The sequence below is a fragment of the Equus caballus genome, chromosome 29 (genome assembly GCF_041296265.1).
Source record: "Equus caballus isolate H_3958 breed thoroughbred chromosome 29, TB-T2T, whole genome shotgun sequence".
Lineage (NCBI taxonomy): Eukaryota > Metazoa > Chordata > Mammalia > Perissodactyla > Equidae > Equus > Equus caballus.
The window spans coordinates 19,031,494-19,052,551 of NC_091712.1; the positions used below are offsets into that span (position 1 = coordinate 19,031,494).

Genomic DNA, 21,058 nt, shown 5'->3' on the forward strand with positions numbered 1-21,058 from the left:
ACTGTTCCAAGTCCTATCTTTCCAATACTCTCTTTAAAATGTCTCAGCAGCACATTCGAAAAGCTTAGGAACTTTGCCATGAAAAAAAGGAAGTTTAAATATATTCATCTAGGAGTAGGCAGAAAAAGGGAAGAATGTCTTTAACCTGGTTTGGACTCCACTGAGTACTCAACGATGGGAGATACACATACAGATAACAGGGGGGATCACATTGAAAAGATGAAGTGTGTTTTTTTAAATAATTTGTGGGGATTCTATATATCCTGTATCACAGACATTAAAGATTGAAAATTCTATCTAAAATAGACATTTTCTGGGAGTTGCTCCATGGGAATTCCAGAGGAAGACTGTAATGTTTATATTTTTTGGAATATGTATCCACAAGTAATTGAATTCAGCACGGAAACCAAAATGTCTTTCAAGTCCTTAAATTTTCCAACACCATCTCAAGGTGAAAAGTGATTTCTGGTCATGTTTTCATTCCTTTCCAAGTACATCTTGCAAAGAACTCCTCTTTAATAAGGCTTTACATAAAATTCTATGTCATGAACTGATATTTCCTGATGATGGCTTTAAATTACTTAAACTTTACTTCCTTATTAAATATTAAGAAGACAGACTCTTCTGAGATATATGAGAGTCAGCTTCTGGACCTTTGTAGAAAATTTAACAGCCAATTATTCTTTTTTTTGAGGAAGATTAGCCCTGAACTAACATCTGCTGCCAATCCCTTTTTTTCCCCGAGGAAGGTTGGCCCTGAGCTAACATCTGTGCTCATCTTCCTCTACTTTGTATGTGGGACGCCTGCCACAGCATGGCTTGATAAGTGGTGCATAGGTCTGCACCCGGGATCCGAACCAGCGAACCCCAGGCCGCCAAAGTGGAACAGGTGAACTTAACCACTGCACCACTGGGCCGGCCCCTAACAGCCAAATTTTATCTAACTTGATGAGACCTATGGTACTCAAGTTCACTTAGAAAGCAAGCAAAGGAGCTGTGATCTAAAACTGCTTGGTATCAACAGATTAATCATCTAAAGCACTGCTTTAATCTGTACTCCTCTACACAAAACCCTTCAAGGGTTTACCAGTGAAAACATACTCAACTTCCTTATCTTTCACTGGCAGCCCTTCACAATCTCACTCGACCTTGACTCTCCAGGGTCACAGTGGGTCTGGACTGCCACTTCTCCCACCACGCTTGCCTCTTCTGACCCGTTTACGCTGTCCTCTTTTTTCACAACGATAACCCCACGTCCCTCCCTCGGTCTACCTACTATCTCTTCAAGACGTACCCTACCCTACTCAATAAAGCCTTTCCTGACCATCTCAGGCAGAATTGGGTTCTTGCTTTCTACAGCGCTTTAACTGCTCCACTCCTACAGTGTTCCCTGACGGGACTGAATCGAGACACGAGACTACTCACCAACTCAACGCCAAACTCTGGAGAGCGGAGTTGCTACCTGGACAAGCTGTGACCGCTTGGTTGTTCTTTCTGCTGGTTTTGCAGATGTTCACTGTGTCGGCTTACATTATATATGCAAATGTAGCTTTAAGGAATTGAATGGAGCTGCACTTTTAAGATGAAGGAGTTTCTAGGAACATGAAATGACGTAAAATAACCTGATTCTGTGCTCACCTGACTATAACCCTAGAGCAAGGAAGAGGCGGCAAGTAGTAAACGACAGCAGGAAGAAAGTCCTACTTCAACTGTCTTTACTCCCTCTCCTCTATGATCTCCAAAGACTTGTGAATGAGAGATTATACATTTATACATCGTTCTCCTAGAATGTCTCTGGCCAATTCTCTAATTTCCTAAAGATGGGTAATAACTCCAGGAATGTATACTCTAGTCATGCATCACTTATCGACGAGGATCCGTTCTGAGAAATGTGTCGTCAGACAATTTTGTTGCTGTGCAAACTTTCATAGAGTGCACTCACACAAACCCAGATGGTACAGCCTACTGCACACCTCCGCTGCATGGGGGTAATGTTAAGGGGCCACCGTCACATATGCCGGCCGTCACTGAGCGAGATGCTGTTATGTGGTGCATAATTGTAGTGGGCTATAAAATCTGAAATGGTGTATAACTGCAATCAATCTGATCTAGGCAGGCTCATATCAAAATGACTTTCACACACTGAATAAAACTTATTATACATGAATGCTACTGAACGAAAGCCTGGTAATAGCTAGAAAAGAAAAACCTCGAAAACGTTTTTCCTTATTATTCCACCAGTTTTGACTAAGAAATGGCAATGACAAATAATTGCTGACTATCCCTAAGATGTAATAAAAACTATCTTTTAAAAATTTGGGATGTGGATACAATGAACTTAGGAGAAAACATATTACATTTGTTTGTAGTCTATATTCAGTTAACTAGAATTTAAACTTCGTATTAACAGATCACTGTAGATCAAAATTCATCACCTAAGTCTCACACTGAAAAATAAAACAGACCTACAGTGTCAAAGCTATTCTGTAAATAACAAAAAAGAAAATGCTAACACATACACATACTTTAAAACGGCCATTTTAGACTTGACACCAAGCAAAAAAAGAAAATGTCCAAATATCTATGAACAGGAAAAAAAAAATCATTTCATCTAGAAGCTTAAATATTTATGCTTTTTAAATCTCTTTTTAACTCTCAATACAGATTTCTAACCCAAGAGAATAAATCTAATTAAAGAACAAATGAAAAATGCCTTTTAATTTAAAGACATTGCCTGTATAACAGAACACTGATACTTGTTTGTTGCTTTCCAATGTGATACCAAATAGCACAGCCACGTGGGCACGGAGGGTATCTGCTTTATAACAATTCTATTAGTGAGTTTCCCAAAACATCCCAAGAAAAGCTCATTCTAGTTTCTGATCTAAAATTTAGATGGGAAACTATTTTGAAAAGCACTACGAACACTAAATCTGAATTCTAAGTAGCAAGCATAATTATACACCACAAACGCTACATCGTGACAGCTAGAGAAATAACCTGTACGATGGGCCAGGCTCTGCACCGAGCACTTTGCTATTCACCTCGCTTCATCTTCACAACAGTCTGGCGAAGTAGGCACTATTAGCATCCCCATTTCATGGACTAAACAGGTGGGGCCCAGGGAGACGGAGTAATTTACCAGGAAGCCACTTTAGCTCAAGTCTGTGTTTGCAAACACTACACTGTTTGCTTCTTAAACTGAAAGCTTCTCCAGAGGGAATGTAATGGAAATTATATTTCAATATGTATCCATTTCTTACAGGCAGAAAGAAATTCTCACAAGAGAAGGAATATTGGGAATATCACACATTAGTAGAAACAGGGTTTTATTTTTGAAAATAGAAAAAGTAACTAAATAATAGCCAGCCCCAGTGGTCTAGCGGTTAAGATTCAGCACTCTCACCACTGTGGCCTGGGTACGTTTCCTGGTCAGGGAACCACACCATCTGTCGGCTGTCATACTGTGGTGGCTGTGTGTTACTGTGATGCTGAAAGCTGTGCCATCAGTATTTCAAATACCAGCAGAGCACCCACGGTGGACAGGTTTCAGCAGAGCTTCCAGACTGAGACAGACTAGGAGGACCTGGCCACCCACTTTTGAAAAAATTGGCCATGGAAACCCCGTGACTAGCAGTGGAGCATTGCCTGATTGAGCGCTTCGAAGGGGAGGGGAGGGTGCAGAGACCGCGCAGGGCTGCACTCTGCTGTCCACAGGGGTGCTACATGTCAGAATCTACTCGACGACACTAACAACAAAACTAAAACATATTTGAAAATACAATGTACCAATATTTTTATATATCTGGCTTAGAATACCTAGAATGTAGTGTTAGAAGTGTCTGCATTCTTATCTTTTAAAAATACAAATATTTTTGGAAATCAGTACCAACCTGTTTTAATTTATAAATGAATAAGAGTACTTTGCTTGAAGAATACAAAAACACATCTAAAGGGTACTACCAAACTGTGAGGGTTTATTGTCTTCACTGCCTACACACATATACCTAAAGTTCTTTCAAAGGATTTCTACGCAGGGACTGATGTGGATATCAACAATGGTTTGAGTCTAAAACTGATTTTTACCATTCGCTTTGTATAGTTTATCAATTTGTGATCCTCCTTCACCTGTTCCTCATGGCTGCGTTCTAAAAAAACGCCACCGGGTACCAGACTGCTGAGACTGAAAATGTCCCGGGATGTCAGACCAAGTCAAGGGCGCAATGAGAAGATCAGGAGAGCAACACCAGACGCAGCTGAGATCTGTGAAGGCAGTCCAAAGATCATTTCATAGGAGGAAGCCAGTTCTTGCAGCCACGGTACAGCCATCAGGCCTGAGTACTAACTGTCCTTTTCCCATTGGTGTCCGAGGGACCTTCTGCACCGCTACTTTTTATGGATTCCAACAAGTTTTTAATTCTTTCACTTGCAGGCTTCTTCCTCTTCTTCTTGGCAAGAGACAAACTATTTGTTACAGAGGGGAGCAGCAGGGTCGCCAGTCCCCAGGGCTGATTCCCTGACGGGGAAGGGCGATCTTTATCTTGCTGATGTAAAATCCAGGCGCTCTCTCTGGCCAGATCCACAAATTTCTGCAGCTGGCTTTGAGTTACATTTTTGCTGATGTTGAGAGAAGTTTCAAAAGGATTCTGAATGTGCAGCGGAGAAGATTCAGGTTTGTTTTGTTCCCTTCCCTACAGATTATTACAAAGAAGAAAAAAATGTATAAATATACGAAGGGCTCAGATATAAAAACAGTTTGGCTTAATACAAAGTCAAAAACATGTAAAATACTAGCATTAATTTTACAGAGTAAAGAATTTCTTTCCTAAGGGGACTGGGTATGCATGCATTTGTGTATATATGCATGCATACTTCTGATTTTTTTTTTCCCCTTATAGTTTTATGAGTATTCTTTAGAGAAAAATAAATTAGGTTTATGAGCTATGGATAATGATGTCACTGCTCAAATGAGAGGTATCTGGACTAAGTCAACCAATAAAAGTATTTTTAAAATAACTAACTTTGACCTAACAGGATATAGCTGGGAAGGGGGAAAAAAAACGAAAAAGAAAAATGGCAGAAAATAAGATGAAGATACACTTATTTTTAAGACTTGCTAAAAATATACCTATTACAGTGGGAATGGAAGCACACAAAATTCAAAGCTTTACAATAATTAATGTTTCCCAAGTATGAAATGAGAAAGGAAGAGAAGGAACAAAGGATCATTCATTATTCATTTTAAAACACTAAAAGTTTCCTATTACTTTCCTAAAGATCCAACTTAAATAAGGCACTGCCAGGTTGACGCCTCACAGAAATAGAAAAGCTACAGCGACGAGCCACATGAACAGTGGTGATCCGTCTGCCCAGACCAGCTTTCCCTCTCTCAGATGGTATCACGTGCTACAAAACCAATGGTCAAGGGGCTCCCACGTGAGCAGCACCTGTTTCCTCCCTCACTCCTCTCATGCCACTGCTGGCAGGGGTCCTGCCTGTCCTCATCTCTGAGCCCTGGGAGGAAGGGGACAGAAAGGATAAAGAACTTCATGTGTTCGGTGACCTTTTCTTCCAGACTGCATTCCAGACCCGTGTCCCTTCCCTCCCTTCCTCACACTTTTTTTTTATCGGAAGATTAGCCTCTTTTTGCTGAGGAAGACTGGTGCTGAGCTAACACCTGTGCCCATCTTCCTCTACTTTATATGTGGGACACCTGCCACAGCATGGCTTGACAAGTGGTGTGTAGGTCCGCACGCAGGATCCGAACTGGCAAACCGCAGGCCGCTGAAGTGGAATGTGGGAATTTAACCACTGCGCCACAGGGCTGGCCCGTTCTCACACTTTCTTTAACAAAACCTCTATAATCAGGATAAGAGGGAAGAATGAACAAAGCAGAGTTGAAGAAACAACAAAAAAGAGTATGTGAGTATGTGTTAGACGAAGCCAATCTTACAAGAGCTGTAACTAAGGACCCAAAGGCGAACCAGAACAAACCCAGAGAGCGAGCTCAAGGATCGCCACACGGAAACAGACTTCGCCTAGGGTTCTGCTCTGACTGAAAATGTCTATCATTCCAGCTACTCAGATGAACCAAAATCATAAATTCACCTGCCTAAGTAAATTAAATCCTAAGGGATCACACTGAAGGAATTACTAAAATCTATCTCTGGGACTATGTATCCGATTTCTTCTATAGGAACACAAATCCAGTTTTAAAAGAACTGTATGTAAAATTATGCTTTCCAGAAAATTATTCAAAATCTGTTCCACGTCTGGAAGGACACGGTAGTATCACTTATTAGCAGTAAGTGAGGAGAAAGGCGGCATGGCATAGTGACATGGCACACGCTGAAAGAGCTGGCTTGCGCTCCTGCAGATAGCCGGGGGCTGAGCTCAGGCAGGCTCTGCAGCTCCTCTCGGCCTCCTTGTTACTGCCTGCTACTGCAGAGGCGAAATGCAATAACGTTTGTTAGAGTGCTTGAAGACAGTTTAATTAAATACTAGTACAGCAGGAGACCAGACACCCAATAACCAAATATTAAAACGTTATTTACCTGTCGAATATTTATGGAATTTTTATTGAAAGCGAAATTTCCAAAATATTCAAAAAATTCTTTCAGTAGTAATTCTGCAAGAAAATAAAACAAGGAAAATAAGAGCAAAGTCTGTTTCAATCCAAAAAGGAACAAAGAAAAAGAAAATACCTACCTAGTGTTTCTGTGTTTTCTGAAGGTTTAATTCTGTTCAGGTCACGAATAAATGTACAGTTGTGGCCTTCTATTACACATTTATCTTCTGCATCTTAAATCAACCGAAACAAAAAATATTTCACATTAAATTTCAAAGATATTCTCTACTTCAGAAAGGAAATCTATAATTAAATAAATCAAAGTTACATGTTAATGTGTCCTATTACTAGTGTTACATGATACTTAAGGGCTAATATTTAAAATTCCATTAAAAAAATTTGAGGGGCCGGCCCCATGGCCTAGTGGTTGGGTTCACAGGTTTGGATCCTGGATGTGGACCTACACCGCTTGTCAGCCATGCTGTGGTGGCAACCCATATACAAGACAGAGGAAGACTGCACAGATGTTAGCTCAGGGTGAATCTTCCTCAGCAAAAAAAAAAAAGAGAGAGAGAGAGATTTGAGACTAATTATACTACCATGAAATTAACATTACATTTACATTAGCATATTAAAATTGTCGATCAATAACCCAATGATTCCTACCCTATCTTTTGAGGTAATCAGTTCACCAGTTACAAATGAAACCGTAAATAGTTTCCATCTTTCACCAACGCAAATCTTGACACTACCTTTGATCAATAAGATTTAAGGAAAGTCTACATTTCCACTCTTACCACCTTTTTCTGCATTTACTCTCAACAATTCATCCATGATACTAACTGAATGCTCTAAGAGTTCTGAAAAACTTCGGGTAATTTCTAAAATGCAGCACTCTAGAGCAACTGGAATTGAGCACGACAAATTCAACAGCACACTGGACTTAAGCATTCACGTTTCCTAATGGTATTCCTATCTTTAGAGGTAACCGTTTCCCTATTTCCCTAATTGTTGATAAATCCACAGCCACCATGAGAGCCCTCGCCCACTCTAATCTGTCTTCCGTGGCACAATGTGCAGACACACTCCCACTCTTCCGAAGTCTAATCACTGGCCACCTTCCCCAGAAGCATTTGACCGTCCCAAGCCAGTGCCCCCTCCTTCCAGTCCCACGCTCCATTAGCACCTACCTGACCACATTCTGACTGGATGCATGCTGTCTACGGCCCTCCCTAGTCTGGGACTACGAAGGTCACTGTCCTTTTCATTATCGCCTCTCTCTCCTAGTCTAGTCCACAACAACAGTGCCTGACGTATAGCAGGCACATGACCACTAATCTTAATGACTGCTGATTTTGAATACTTATCTATAATCACCAGAGAGAAATTTAAAAAGAGATAAATGAGGTTCCTTCAAACTTCTGTCTCCCTTGTCTTGTGGTTTCGGTTATACGGTTGTTGTTGTTAAGTCCTGGGTTACTGACATAATTTCTCAAAAATCATTCTAGATTCTAACATATTAGTTTTAACAGCAAATTTTATGTGCTCTACTATACAACTTATAGTACCCTGAAGAATTTATATACAGTTCCACTTAGATCTATTTTTTATGGGGCCTGGGCATATGTTTCACTGTGTCAAATTGTCAACAGTTTACACTTTTTGTGACACAGCGCCAGTTACATTATACTGATGCTCTTTTAGCTGTCATGTCTTTTTTTTCAGGAACGAATTTTCAATAGAAAAATGAGATCCACATTAAAATAAAATATTTCTAGGAACGTACAGTGATAAAAAACAGACTGTCTCTACAACTGTTGCTCTTCACTAGAACAGTTTTTAACAGACAGTACAGAAACTTACAGGGAAAAAATCATCCTCTGATTTAAGATTGGGCCATCTTTGTTTCTCCAAAATCTCTAAGGCATTCAAACCTAACGAAGAGCCCAGCTGTCAAGCCTTTCCCTTCCTTTTCTCTCTCTCTTCTTTTTCTTTAACACTATCACCCAGACAACATCTATACCATAATAGCACTATACATTTACTACACAATAGCCACTATAAAATGTATATGGAACAAAAGACCGCAAATAGCCAAAGCAATCCTGAGAAAAGAGAACAAAGCTGGAGGCATCACAATCCCTGACTTCAAGATATACTACAAAACTACAGTAATCAAAACATCATGGACCTGGCAGAAAAAGAGATACACAGATCAATGGAATGGAACTGAAAGCCCAGAAATAAAACCACACATCTATGGACAGCTAATCTTTGACAAAGGAGCCAAGAATATACAATAGAGAAACGAAAGTCTCTCCAATAAATGGTGTTGGGAAAACTGGGCAGCCGCATGCAAAAGAATCAAAGTAGACCATTATCTTACACCATACACAAAAATTAACTCAGAATGGATTGAAGACTTGAATGTAAGACCTGAAACCATAAAACTCCTTGAAGAAAATATAGGCAGTATACTCTTTGACATCAGTCTTGGCAGTATCTTTTTGAATAACATGTCTACTCAGGCAAGGGAAGCAAAAGAAAAAATAAACAAATCAGACTATATGAGACTAAAAAGCTTCTACAAGGCAACGGAAACCATCAACAAAAAGAAAAGACAACCCACCAACCGGGAAAAAATAGTCGCAAATCATATAATCCAACAAGGGGTTAATTTCCAAAATATATAAAGAACTCACACAACTTAACAACAACAAACAACAAACAACCCAATCAAAAAATGGGCAGAGAATATGAACAGACATTTTTCCAAAGAAGATATACAGATGGCCAACAAGCACATGAAAAGATGTTCAACATCACTAATTATTAGGGAAATGCAAATCAAAACTACAATGAGATATCACCTTATACCTGTCAGATGGCTATAATTAAAAAGACAAGAAATAACAAATGTTGGAGAGGTTGTGGAGAAAAGAGAACCCTCAAACACTGCTGGTGGGAATGCAAATTGGTGCAGCCACTATGGAAAACAGTATGGAGATTTCTCGAAAAGTTAAAAATAGAAATACCACAAGATCCAGCTATCCCACTACTTGGTATTTATCCAAAGAACATAAAGTCAACAATTCAGAGACTTATGCATCCCCTACGTTCATCACAGCATTATTCACAATAGCCAAGAGATGAAAGCAACCCAAGTGCCCATCAACCAATAAATGGATAAAGAAGATGTGGTATACATACACAATGGAATACTACTCAGCCGTAAAAAAGACAAAATCATGTCATTTTTGACAACATGGACAGACCTCGAGGGTATTGTGTTAAGCAAAATAAGCATGACAGAGAAAGACAAACACCGCATGATTTCACTCATGTGTGGAAGATAAACACATGGACAAAGAGAACAGATTACTGGTTACCAGAAGCGAAGGGGGTGGGGAGAGGGCAAAAAAGGTAAAGGGGCACATATACCTGGTGACAGATAAAAACTAGACTATTGGAGGTGAACACGACGCATTCTGTACAGAAGCTGATATATAATAATGCACACCTGAAATTTACACATTATAAGCCACTATGACCTCAATAAAATAATTTTTAAAATACGTATGTAATCGCCACTAGCCACATGTGGCCAAAAATTAAAAATTCGGTTTCTCAGTCACACTAAACATATCTCAAGTGCCTAACAGCCACAGGTAACTAGTGTCTATTGTAATATACAACACGGATACAGAACATTTCCGTCATCATAGAAAGTTCTGCTGGATAGTGTTGGCTTAGAAAACTGATTCTCAACCTGTTCAGACATATATCGACACCCTACCACTCTTTTCTTCTTCCTTTGGCACTTTCTTCTTAAAAGTACTGTATGAAACACTAGCAAAATTACTAAGTAAATACAAATTCTCTCAGTTGTGAAGAAAAGAGCAATGTATGCATCTTAATAACTTGTAATAGAAACCTGATGACATTTTTCTTCACCTTAAACGAAGTTAAAAACTACATGAAAAGTTAAGGTTATGTATTTACTAAATTTGTTTTTCTTGCCTCCTTTGGAAACGTTTAGATTCTCATGGGTTATTTTTCAGCATGATACACACGACAAAAAAATTCACTGAGTAACGAACGTCCTCACAGACATATGCAGATTGATAAACTTACCCACATTTTTCAGGGAACTAATATTGTACTACAATAACTCATAATTTGTTACAAAGATCACACTGGCAACAGTTGGCATATAGATTACTAGGGTCTGCAGTATAGATAATCAGATCTATAGGTTGTGTAATTATGTAGGTTCTTCCTTCTGGTCAAAAGAGCCAAAATCAACACTGTGCCACCCACATGCATTTCTAATAAACAATATGAAGTTGACAGGGATATGAATGAGGGACATCATAACAGGTGTCAAGTTCATATGAAGGCTTAAATAGCTAAAAGCTCTATAACCAACTACATTCAGCTTCTATTATAATTATTAAAAGGTCCACTCTTCCCAGTATGCCATGGCTCAGTAATAATTAAATGGGAGAAGCCAACAGGTGATTGTGCTCTAATGAGTGCAGGCTAACTCTTTAACACGGGGGTGGCGGGTGCTATACGCCAGGCAAACTGCCATTCTACTTCCTTCTAATCTACCCAGCCAGTGATTTTTGAAAACGCACATCCAGCGGCCAGCCCTGTGGCTGAGTGGTTAAGATGGCGCACTCTGCAGCCCAGGGTTTTGCCAGTTCAGATCCTGGCCACGGACCTAGCACGGCTCATGAGGCCACGCTGAGGCAGCGTCCCAGATAACAGAGCTAGAAGGACCTACAACTAGAATATACAACTATGTACTACGGGGCTTTGGGGAGAATCAAAAAAAAAGAAAATGCACATCCGAGCAACTGCCTCTCACATATTTGGATCTGACTGACCCTGTGAAGAGTCTAAGTGTCATGGTTACACCCACCCTTCAAAGTAGCGTTATTTATTACCTTGTAGCTTACTTGACTTCAGAATGGAACTCATACTTAGATACCATTCTTCACAAGTGTACATCTAGAATGTAGGCTCTCTACTATTAATCACGCATGCTAATCAACAGACAAGGTGAAGTCCTCCCTGCTCCTCCCACCATGCCACCTGCTGCACTAACACTAAGCCTCTTTGAGGCTGCCTAAATACTCACCCTCCCAAAACACCACTGAAACGACAGTAAAATAATAGAAAATCTTAAAGATGGAGAATAGAAGACATAAGAGCAACCAACAATTTTTCAGGTTGAAGAACAGATGAACAAGTAGCAATGACTTAGGAGATCTGAAAAACGCTGAATTCTAAACCAGCAGTAAGGAAAGCCAAGAAGAAACCAGATGTACAAGGCAGAGATCCTAACAGCTCAGCAACTGGAGGCCCCACGTCTGACTGGAGAGACCAAGGCTGGAAGCCTGACGGCTAAAGAAGCAGACTCCCTAGGTCTCTTCCTCTCTGACAGAAACTTGAGGTTTATTTTGAAGAAGGTGAAAGCAAGGCTGTCTAGACACAGCTGAGGGTGGGAAGACAGTTCCACAAGTATGTGCCGAAGGCTCTCTGCGTGCTAGTAACCAGGCCTTCTCCTCCAGGAAAAAAAAAATTAAGAGAGTCATTTCTGGGGAATCTGAATAGCCAAGAGAAACGACCCAGAGATAGTGACATCTAAAGTTCCCCGCAACAAAGCAGTCCAGCAAGGTTACCCTACAATGAACATCACAGGCAGCAAGCCCCAACTAAACTCAGAGATTCCAATGAGCTTTTTAGTTTCTAACTCAAACATGAACAGAAATTCAAAGATCAGACACCTCCGCAAGGCTCTAACAGGAGACTAAAAGAAACAAATGAACAACTGTTTGGAAAGAACAGAGGCTAGGTGAAGAAAAATTAACTAATGGAATATCTGATGCTTCTATTTTGAGAAAAGATTTATTTAGAAAACCGGTAGCAAGTTTGAGTCAATTAACGTAAAGTACATAAACAACTAAGCAAACAAGAAAATAAATAGTACTAAGAACTACTAAACTCCAAAAAACAAAAAAGTTATGCAGAAAAGGAAGTTAATTTTAGTTTACTCTATGGATCAGATATGAATAGCATTTACGTAGTAGAACAGTGTGAAGCGTGGAGAGCTATATTTAGAATATGAGGGATGGAAAGGATGTGGGCGTGGTGGGGGCTACAGAAGGCAAAGGGTTAACTCCTCCCCTTCCCTCACGGGAAGACATAGATGGTGCCTAACGCTGAAGGTCAAGAAACAGCAATTCAAGCATTTTCTTTTGGAAAGATAGTTTAAAATATCAAACAGATCAACTAAAAGAGTTAAAAGCAGTTGCCTACAGGGAGAGGCACAGGAGGAGAAGGCACAGGCTCAGAGGGCAAGTTACTGTTACAAAGTTTGTAGAATATTCTATTCAAACTGTGCATCTGTAACTTTGACAGAACTGAACTGTGAAAACCAGAGTTCTTTTCATCAGACACCACTAAGAGTGAAAAGGGAAGCACAGTGTGCATATATCTCATATATAGATATACATATACATAAATATGTGACATGGGACTCTTACGCAGAATATATAAAGAATTGCTACAAATGAATAAGAAAATGGATAATCTAATAGAAAAACAGGCAAAAGACTTACAGAAACTTCACAAGAAATACCCAAACGGCTAATAAATATTTGAAAAGGTGCTCAACTTCCTTAGTCATTGGAGAAAAGAAAAAATACACCATGTTGCCAGCAAACATGTATTCAGAATAGTTACCATAAACAAGATGACACCCGGTGCTAGCAAAGACGGACAGCAAGGAGAACTCGGATACAGGCCTGTGGGAGCCTACCCTCTGGACAACTGTTTGGCAGTGTCTATTAAAGCTGGATATACCCAATCCTAAGACTCAGAAATTCCATTCCCTTACAGAAATGAGTACTTGTGTTCACCAAAAGAAATGTGTTAGAATGGCCACACTAGCACTACTTGTAATAATCCCAAACTACAAATTACTTAAATGACCATTAAAAACAGAATTTAAAATTTTGGGGGGCATATTCACATAATAGAATACTACATAGCAACGGAAATGAATGGTCCACAAATACACTATCAACATGAATGAATCTCCTAAACATAATGTGCAGAGGGAAAAAGCCAGATGCAAAAGAGTGCCTACCATACGATGCCTCTAACATGAGAGACAAACACGTAAAATGAATCTGTGCTGTCAGAAGAGGCTGGGGGTGGGGACGGTATGCAGTACCGGAAGGGAGAAGAGCTGGTACTTCGAGGTGCCTTATTCAATCTGGGTGGTGCTGACATGGATGTGTTCAGTTTTTGAAAATCAATATATATACATGTACTTCTATGTGTATTATATTCTGGCTAAAAAAAGAAGTATAAGCTCTGAAAAATGCTTGGATTTGAATTCGGGCTTTGGCATGTTCTAACTGTGACCTTAGGAAACGTGGATAATCTCTCAAAGCCTCAGTTTCCTCAGCTATAAAATGAAAACATTAACACCGCCTCCTCAGGTCTGCTGGGAGGGCTGCATAAGATGATGCATGCAATTGTTTAGCCAAGAGCCTGGCACGGAGTTAGCACCCAATAAACTGGTACTGGGTCACACAGAACTACCCATTAAAGCTCTCCTCAATGCTGGAGTCTGTGCACCAAATCTGCTACAGATGCTACCCAGTCATTTCTTCCTCAAACCTTTAATTCGTCAGAGGAAGAACAGGGATCCTAAACGAAAAAGCTCCAATCAAACTGTTTATAAGACGAAAGCACTATGTAAAAGCACCAGGCACCGAAGTAAATATAACAAAGTAGAAAAGGCAAAAGAGGATGGAAAACACGAGAAAATGAGAGACACACGGGGGACAGCAGTGGAGATTCTAAGAAAACAAAGAAACAGAAATTCAAGAGTAACCAAAATAGGAAAGTTGCCATCATGCTCAGTGCAAAGGGCCTTCAGCTTTAAAATGTTCGTCTAATCATTTGAAGTCTATTTACTGAACCTCTACTATGGACCCAATACCACGTCACAAATGGAAGACGCAGAAACGAATCAGACAGCTGCCCTAGAAAAGCTGGGCCAAGGGAGGCAGACCAAAGAAGCACACAGTGTAACAGTTGTTCCAGCACAGGTGTGTCCCAGGGGCCTGAAGCCCGTAGAGCTCTACCTCCTGGGAGGAAGGGGGATAGCCAGGAAAGACCTAACAAGTGAGATCCTGGACTGGGTGTGTCTCCCCTCTTCCCTGGCTTAATCTTGAAGAGGTTCTCCAAGTACAAAGAGGAGGGGGGCAGGAGAAGGCCCTCGTGGAGGCAAAGGCACAGAACCAAGAAAAAGCACAAACCCTGAGCATCAGCAAGGAGCTCAGAGTGCTGAAGCTGCTGATTTGCACACAGGAATGAATGGAGAAGAGGAAAAGGAAGATTGCAAAGGGCCCTAAATACAACACAGAAGAGTCTGGACTTTTTAACTTATTCTAGGTTCCAAACAGTGGTTGACAAAGTCCCAGAGTGCTGGAGGGTGTTCCAGAAATTCATGCTGCCTTCTATTCATAAACAAACAAGCAAGAACGCAAACAAACGAAATATTATTTTTAAAAACAAGTTGATAGACTCTATTTGCATATCAAATGAGAGGCACACTGAGAAGAAAGGAAATGATTGTACCCTAGACTCAAGCCACTTAGCTGATGAATCACAGAGCACCCAAGATGGTTTTGACTGCTTCACAGTTTAACACCGTTTTTATTCTCAGCCATATACTGGCAAACACACATCAGTATGGGATGACTGATTAAAATGAGGAAATATAAAAAACACAGATTTTGAAAAATACATAAATGAGTGAGAAAAAAATTCTGATAAATTTTCCTCAAAATAACCTTCACCACCTCCTTAATAGACATCAACTATGAAAAATTCTTGTACACAAAATTCAAGATATCTCTAGAACTTCAAAAACCAAAGACAAAAAAGTAGCAACAATTATATTAAATTTACTTTGCATTTATTGGCAATTCAGGCCTACAATGTGCTATGTGCAGAGAAGCAACTGCAAAAAACAGCCTGGAAGTTTTTCTTACCATGTTTAAAAACTAACACAAAAACTTCTAAACAACCAACTGGGATTTTTAAGTAGAAAACTAACGAATTCCAAAACTAGTTTTGTCTGTTTTGATGCCATAAGATGGGAATAAATTTAAATTTGTTTTTAAATAGATTTGGAATAAAAATCTCAACACGTCATTTTCAATTTGTCCACAAATCATATTCTTTTTCTAAAATAATTAGCGGAAATTTAAAAAAAGACACTAGGAAGTTACTGAAGGATTTCAAGATAGAGAATAATACAAATAGATTTGAGTTTCTGAAAATCGGTCAGTCAGTTAAGGATGGATTGGTGCGGAGCAGAGTTCAGGAGAGAAGGCAGCGTACACTCTCCCAGGCAGGAGTGGCAGCACCTGTGAGGCTGGAGGAGCGCAATCAAGGTGGTAGGAGCAGGCTGCCCCTAACATAAACTTGCCTCATTTCTTCCTCCTTTTTCCAACTTTTACTTTTTCTTAGCTTCTGAACTCCAAAAGTTCCATGTTTCCTCAAAATGGTTTCCATGAGAGCAGTATTAAGCATCAGGGCACAGAGCAGGGGTTGAAGGAAGTGCTATTTACAGGTTGCTTATTGGTGAGGATCTACCCACATCCTCTGCTTACGCGGGCCACCCCTCTAGCAGACTCTGAGTTCCCTGCGATCACCCATATCCCTGCTGCACAAAAACAACAACTGACACACAGTGGAGCAACCAAGAAATACTGAGTGAATGGAAGCACCCAACGATGAGAGGAGCACAGGCACGGGTGCTGCCCTTTATTTCATCCTCAAAGGGAGACAGATTCATGACCACCACTCCACCTCCCTGAACACTTCCTACTTTCCATTAACCTATCCATCTGGGCTTCTTTAAAGCTCAATTCCAAGCTGTACCAACACTTCACAGTGTTCACAGGGAAGAAGAGATTACTTCTAATTTGGCTTATAAGGAAAAGTGGCATAGAAGAGAGAATTAGAGAAGAGAAGGCACGTTCCAGGCAGAGAAACAGACAGTGTGAAGAAAGGAGCCAAGATGAAATGTTATAAGAGTAATCACAGTGTTGGCTGGACTGTGGGAACACACAGACAGAAACAGCGGGAGAAGACGTTGGAAAAGTGGGTTGTGGCTAGACAGGTGAAGGTCTTAGACACCAAGCTTCGTAAACTGTTTAAGGTTTATCCTGTAGGGAATAAAATCCCTTTTAAGGTTATGTTAAACAGGCAAGATTCAAGGATATCTTTTAAAAGAACTATCCAGAAGCAATATTTAGAATGGGTAGAAAAAAGATAGCGTGTATACACATTTTGAGTGTATCCCTGAATTATCTTCCTTTTATAATTTAGGACTATAATACTTTAGTATCCCCTCCAGCATCCATCAAAATTTCAATTTACTTATAATATAAATTGAATAGCATACTAATTTTAAAATAATTCACCTAAGATTGCTTATAAACTTTCAAGTAAAAACCACATTTAGGATCACAAAACATCAAGAAACAGTTTTTAGCATCTTATTAGAGAATCTGGAAGTAGATTCAGATTTGGAAAGCCATCTCGGAAGCTGTGATCCAATCAAAAGCTCTATCTGGGGTATGTTCTTTTTCAAGGTCATTCCAAGCTTGGTCAGCTAAGGGAAAGGCTCCAGCCATCTCATGAGAGGTGTAAACAACCTTGCCAACTGACACAAATAAGAGAGAACTCTCAAAAAAGTCTAAGGGCCTGTTTTGCAAATCATCTGCTTTCATGTCCCCTAGTGGGTGTTCCAAAAACAAAAAGCACTTAAATTTTAGATTCAAAGGCTTTAAAAATACAGAAGACAAATTATATGACTAACAAACAAATACACACAGCTTTGATAACACATGGTAATTATATTCATTCAAAACATCAGAAAGAGAGAACAGACTGCTCCTAGTCTTACCTGCAAGGTTTTCCAGGTAGTCCAGGGTTGGAAGAATAGGGGGTGATCTCCTCTGGAGAAAAAAGATGACCATCATTGTAAGGGAGAAATTTGTAATCCAAGCACCAGGAATACTACTCGTTAACGAATGGGCTCGAGCCCAACATCGGACACTGAACACCAAGGCTCTCACTCGAGAGTCCAGGGCACCATAGATATAAAGGAGTTCAGAACTTTTCAAGGCAATCCTTCAAAAGAGAAAAAAAAATTTCAAACCCTCAAATTATGATCCCAGAGTAGAACAAAACACATACCTGGAACATATCTAAATATTTTACTATATCTCTATCTGAAAGTATTCAGAATACAATGATTAATCCAAAGCATTATGTATTTCCAACATAAAATTTAATGTAACTGACTGAATATCATTCATTACAATTAAGAAATTCTTTTAAATGTTGACAATCACAATGTAGTTCTAAAACCTAGCATTTTTAAATCAAAGTTCCTAAACGTGACTTAAATACACCACATAAGTACTCTTTATTACTTAAGTCTAATACTTATAAAAGCCAAATCCATGAAGATAAAGTGTCTGTTAAGAAATAAAACTTCAGAGTCTATTTTCAGTCAGTTTCCTAGTCCTAATGTTACAGTGCAAAGAATTACTAATCAGAAATATTTTAAAATTAAACTCCTACTGATCAAAACATGTCTTGTAATTTCTCAAAGGACTGAAAGAGGGCAAAAAATCATTTAACAGCATCCACTTCAAACTGTCTCTAAAGCACCACCAGGGCATTTACTTCCTGACTTTCCAGAAAGTAGAAAAATGGCAAATTAGAAATTCATGGTGATTAAATATTTTATATATGTAAATGAAGCTAAATTAAGCCGAAAAATAAGTATCAAATAGTGTAAATTGCTTCTTCTATAAAGAAAAAACGCAAGAGTATTAAAACTTGAAGTGTATTAAAACAAATTTTTTAAAATCTGTCCCAAGAAGACAATGAAAATAACAATATTATACACAGATAAATGTCATTTTGTTCTATTTTACGTAGTATAAAGAAATGTAATAATGAAAGAAAATGCAGTGTGTATTTGTGTGTGTGTATATATATATATATATGTATTTTATTATTTTATTTTTTTGCTAAGGATGACTTGCCCTAAGCTAGTATCTGTTGCCAATTTCCCTCTTTTTGCTGAGGAAGGTTCGCCCTGAGCTAACACCTATGCCAATCTTCCTCTTTTGATATGTGAGCCACCTCCACAGCATGGCCACTGACAAGTGGAGTAGGTCCGTGCCCGGGAAATGAACCTGGGTTGCCAAAGAGGACTGCAAAGAATTTAACCACTATGCCACCAGGGCTGGCCTGAAAACGCAGTATATATTTTCACTCCATGGCTACTTGAAAGAAATTCAGAAATGCTTAGCACTTACTTGTTGGTGAACACTTGAGTTTAATCAAAACTGCTCTAGGTTGGATTTTCTGAATCTATTTTTAATTATGGTTATTTAACAGACAATACAGTAAAATCAAATGCATATAGTGAGAATACTAGAGTTAAGAAATAAAGTCCTTGGGCCAGACCCGGTGGCCTAGTGGTTAAGTTCAGCATGCTCTGCCTCAGCAGCCCAGGTTCAGTTCCCAGGCACAGACCTACACCACACCACTGTCTGTCAGTGGCCATGCTGTGGTGGCGGCTCACATACAAAGAGGAAGATTGGCAGCGGACATGAGCTCAGGGCGAATCTTCCTCAGCAAAAAATAAACTCCTCAACTGAGTTTTCCCTATTTAGAACCAAACAAAAGTAAACAGAGTATGAAAGAACTTGTCTTTCTCATTCCATGTTTTCAACCAAACAGGTTGCTAGGATAAGAAAATGAAAAAATGCTGAAGAAAAACTATGCAGTCTTCAGCTGCTTAGACCACTGTCTGACCTAAGCAAACACCACATGTGTTTAAGACACAAAGCTGACTCTACGTGGGGTCAAGTCAAACTCCAGTGGCGATGTTACTTCCTAAGAATGCCTAGAAGACTCTATACAGAAAATACAGAAAACTAAATACTATGGGTACTTTCATGTTGTGATCAGGCTACATAAGTAAGAGCAATGAAATACAGTTCTTCTCAGATGATGTTAGTTAGGCATGCTAACATTTTAACACAATATCCTAACATTTTATTTAGGAACACCAAAAGATCAACAGATATGTACAGTGCAAGAAAAAGGATTTCCTACTTTGCAATACAAGTATTCAAATTTTTAAAAAATTATTAGTAAAGCATATCTAAGAGTCTGAAGCCACTAATGTCTGCACAAGAAAAACCATGCTAATACCTTATAATATTCACATTTAAGATGATAAACTTAAGAGATCATACCTATTGTTAGTAGTCAAATCGCACTGAAATCCAGAGGCCTGGTGTGAGAATCTCACAAGCGGACACCGAGCATTTAATATTTTTTGTACACCCACACAACCAGGGCCAAACTGGTCCAGGCATTCTCCTATCACAGAGAGGATCTTCTGAGTTGCAATTCTTTCTGAAGGAACATTTTTCACTTGAAATTCCATCAGAAAATTTCCAGAGGTCTGAATAAGAAAAATATTAATAAATAGGAGCTTTTTATAAAAAGGAATTTCTTAAACTTTTCCAAAAGGATGCTTTAAGTCATTTCCGGCAAAACACACACACACACAAATTCTTCATGTAATCATAATCAAAAGCAGACTTAAAAAATATTCAATTGACTTTTGTTTCTCCAGAGCATAAAGTGCTAATTTGAAAAGCTACTGGCTTTTTCTAATTGACTCACATACCATAGCATGTTATGTATTGTAAAGTACTGTTACACGCAGAACCACTGACTGTAAATTCTGTGAACGTATATTAGCCCTTTCCTAGTTAGCCATTGTTTTTTAACAGATGCTATAAACCCACAGTAGCTACATGCACAAGAACAGCAGATCGAACAGAAGATCAAATAGATCAGATGGAAGAAAACAGACAGTATAAACACGCAACTATATACAGGAATTTAATATTTAATAAGATGAGCTCTGCAAATTATTGGGGGGAAATTACTATTCAACAAATGAGTCAGGCGGCCATTAAAAAATAAACTAGAACCCTATATTAGTCCCAAAACCAAAGTAAATTCAACATGGATCAAAGACTTAAGTGCAAAAAGTTTTATCAGTAAAGTACTAGAAGACAATGGGTGAATGCTTTTACAATCTCAGAATAGTGAAGGATTCTCTAAGCATGACACAAAATTCCAGAAGACACAAAAGAAGAAATGATTCCATAAAAATTAAAACCATCTTAAAGCAAAGCACATAGTCACTACTAGATAAAAGACAAAAAGGAAGACAATAAAACATATGTCACATACAGGGGTAATTCTCCTAATTTATGAAGGGTTTGTACAAACAAAAGGGAGAAAAACCCACCTAATTCTAAAAATGGGCAAAAAAGATTTGAATAA

At 39.1% G+C, this 21,058-nt stretch overlaps 1 protein-coding gene across 1 annotated transcript in view; it reads right to left on the reverse strand.

Moving 5' to 3' along the window:
• Window positions 1-3,957: 3,957 nt before the first annotated feature.
• MTPAP (mitochondrial poly(A) polymerase) overlaps window positions 3,958-21,058 on the reverse strand; it is a 31,408-nt gene continuing 14,307 nt past the window's right edge. The window contains exons 5-9 of the mRNA XM_001493752.5: window positions 19,951-20,162; window positions 17,574-17,800; window positions 6,709-6,801; window positions 6,555-6,628; window positions 3,958-4,691 (exon numbers count right to left, since the gene is read on the reverse strand). Coding sequence (XP_001493802.2) covers window positions 4,329-4,691; window positions 6,555-6,628; window positions 6,709-6,801; window positions 17,574-17,800; window positions 19,951-20,162 — 969 coding nt within the window. The 3' untranslated portion in view covers window positions 3,958-4,328. The remainder of the gene's footprint in view (window positions 4,692-6,554; window positions 6,629-6,708; window positions 6,802-17,573; window positions 17,801-19,950; window positions 20,163-21,058) is intronic.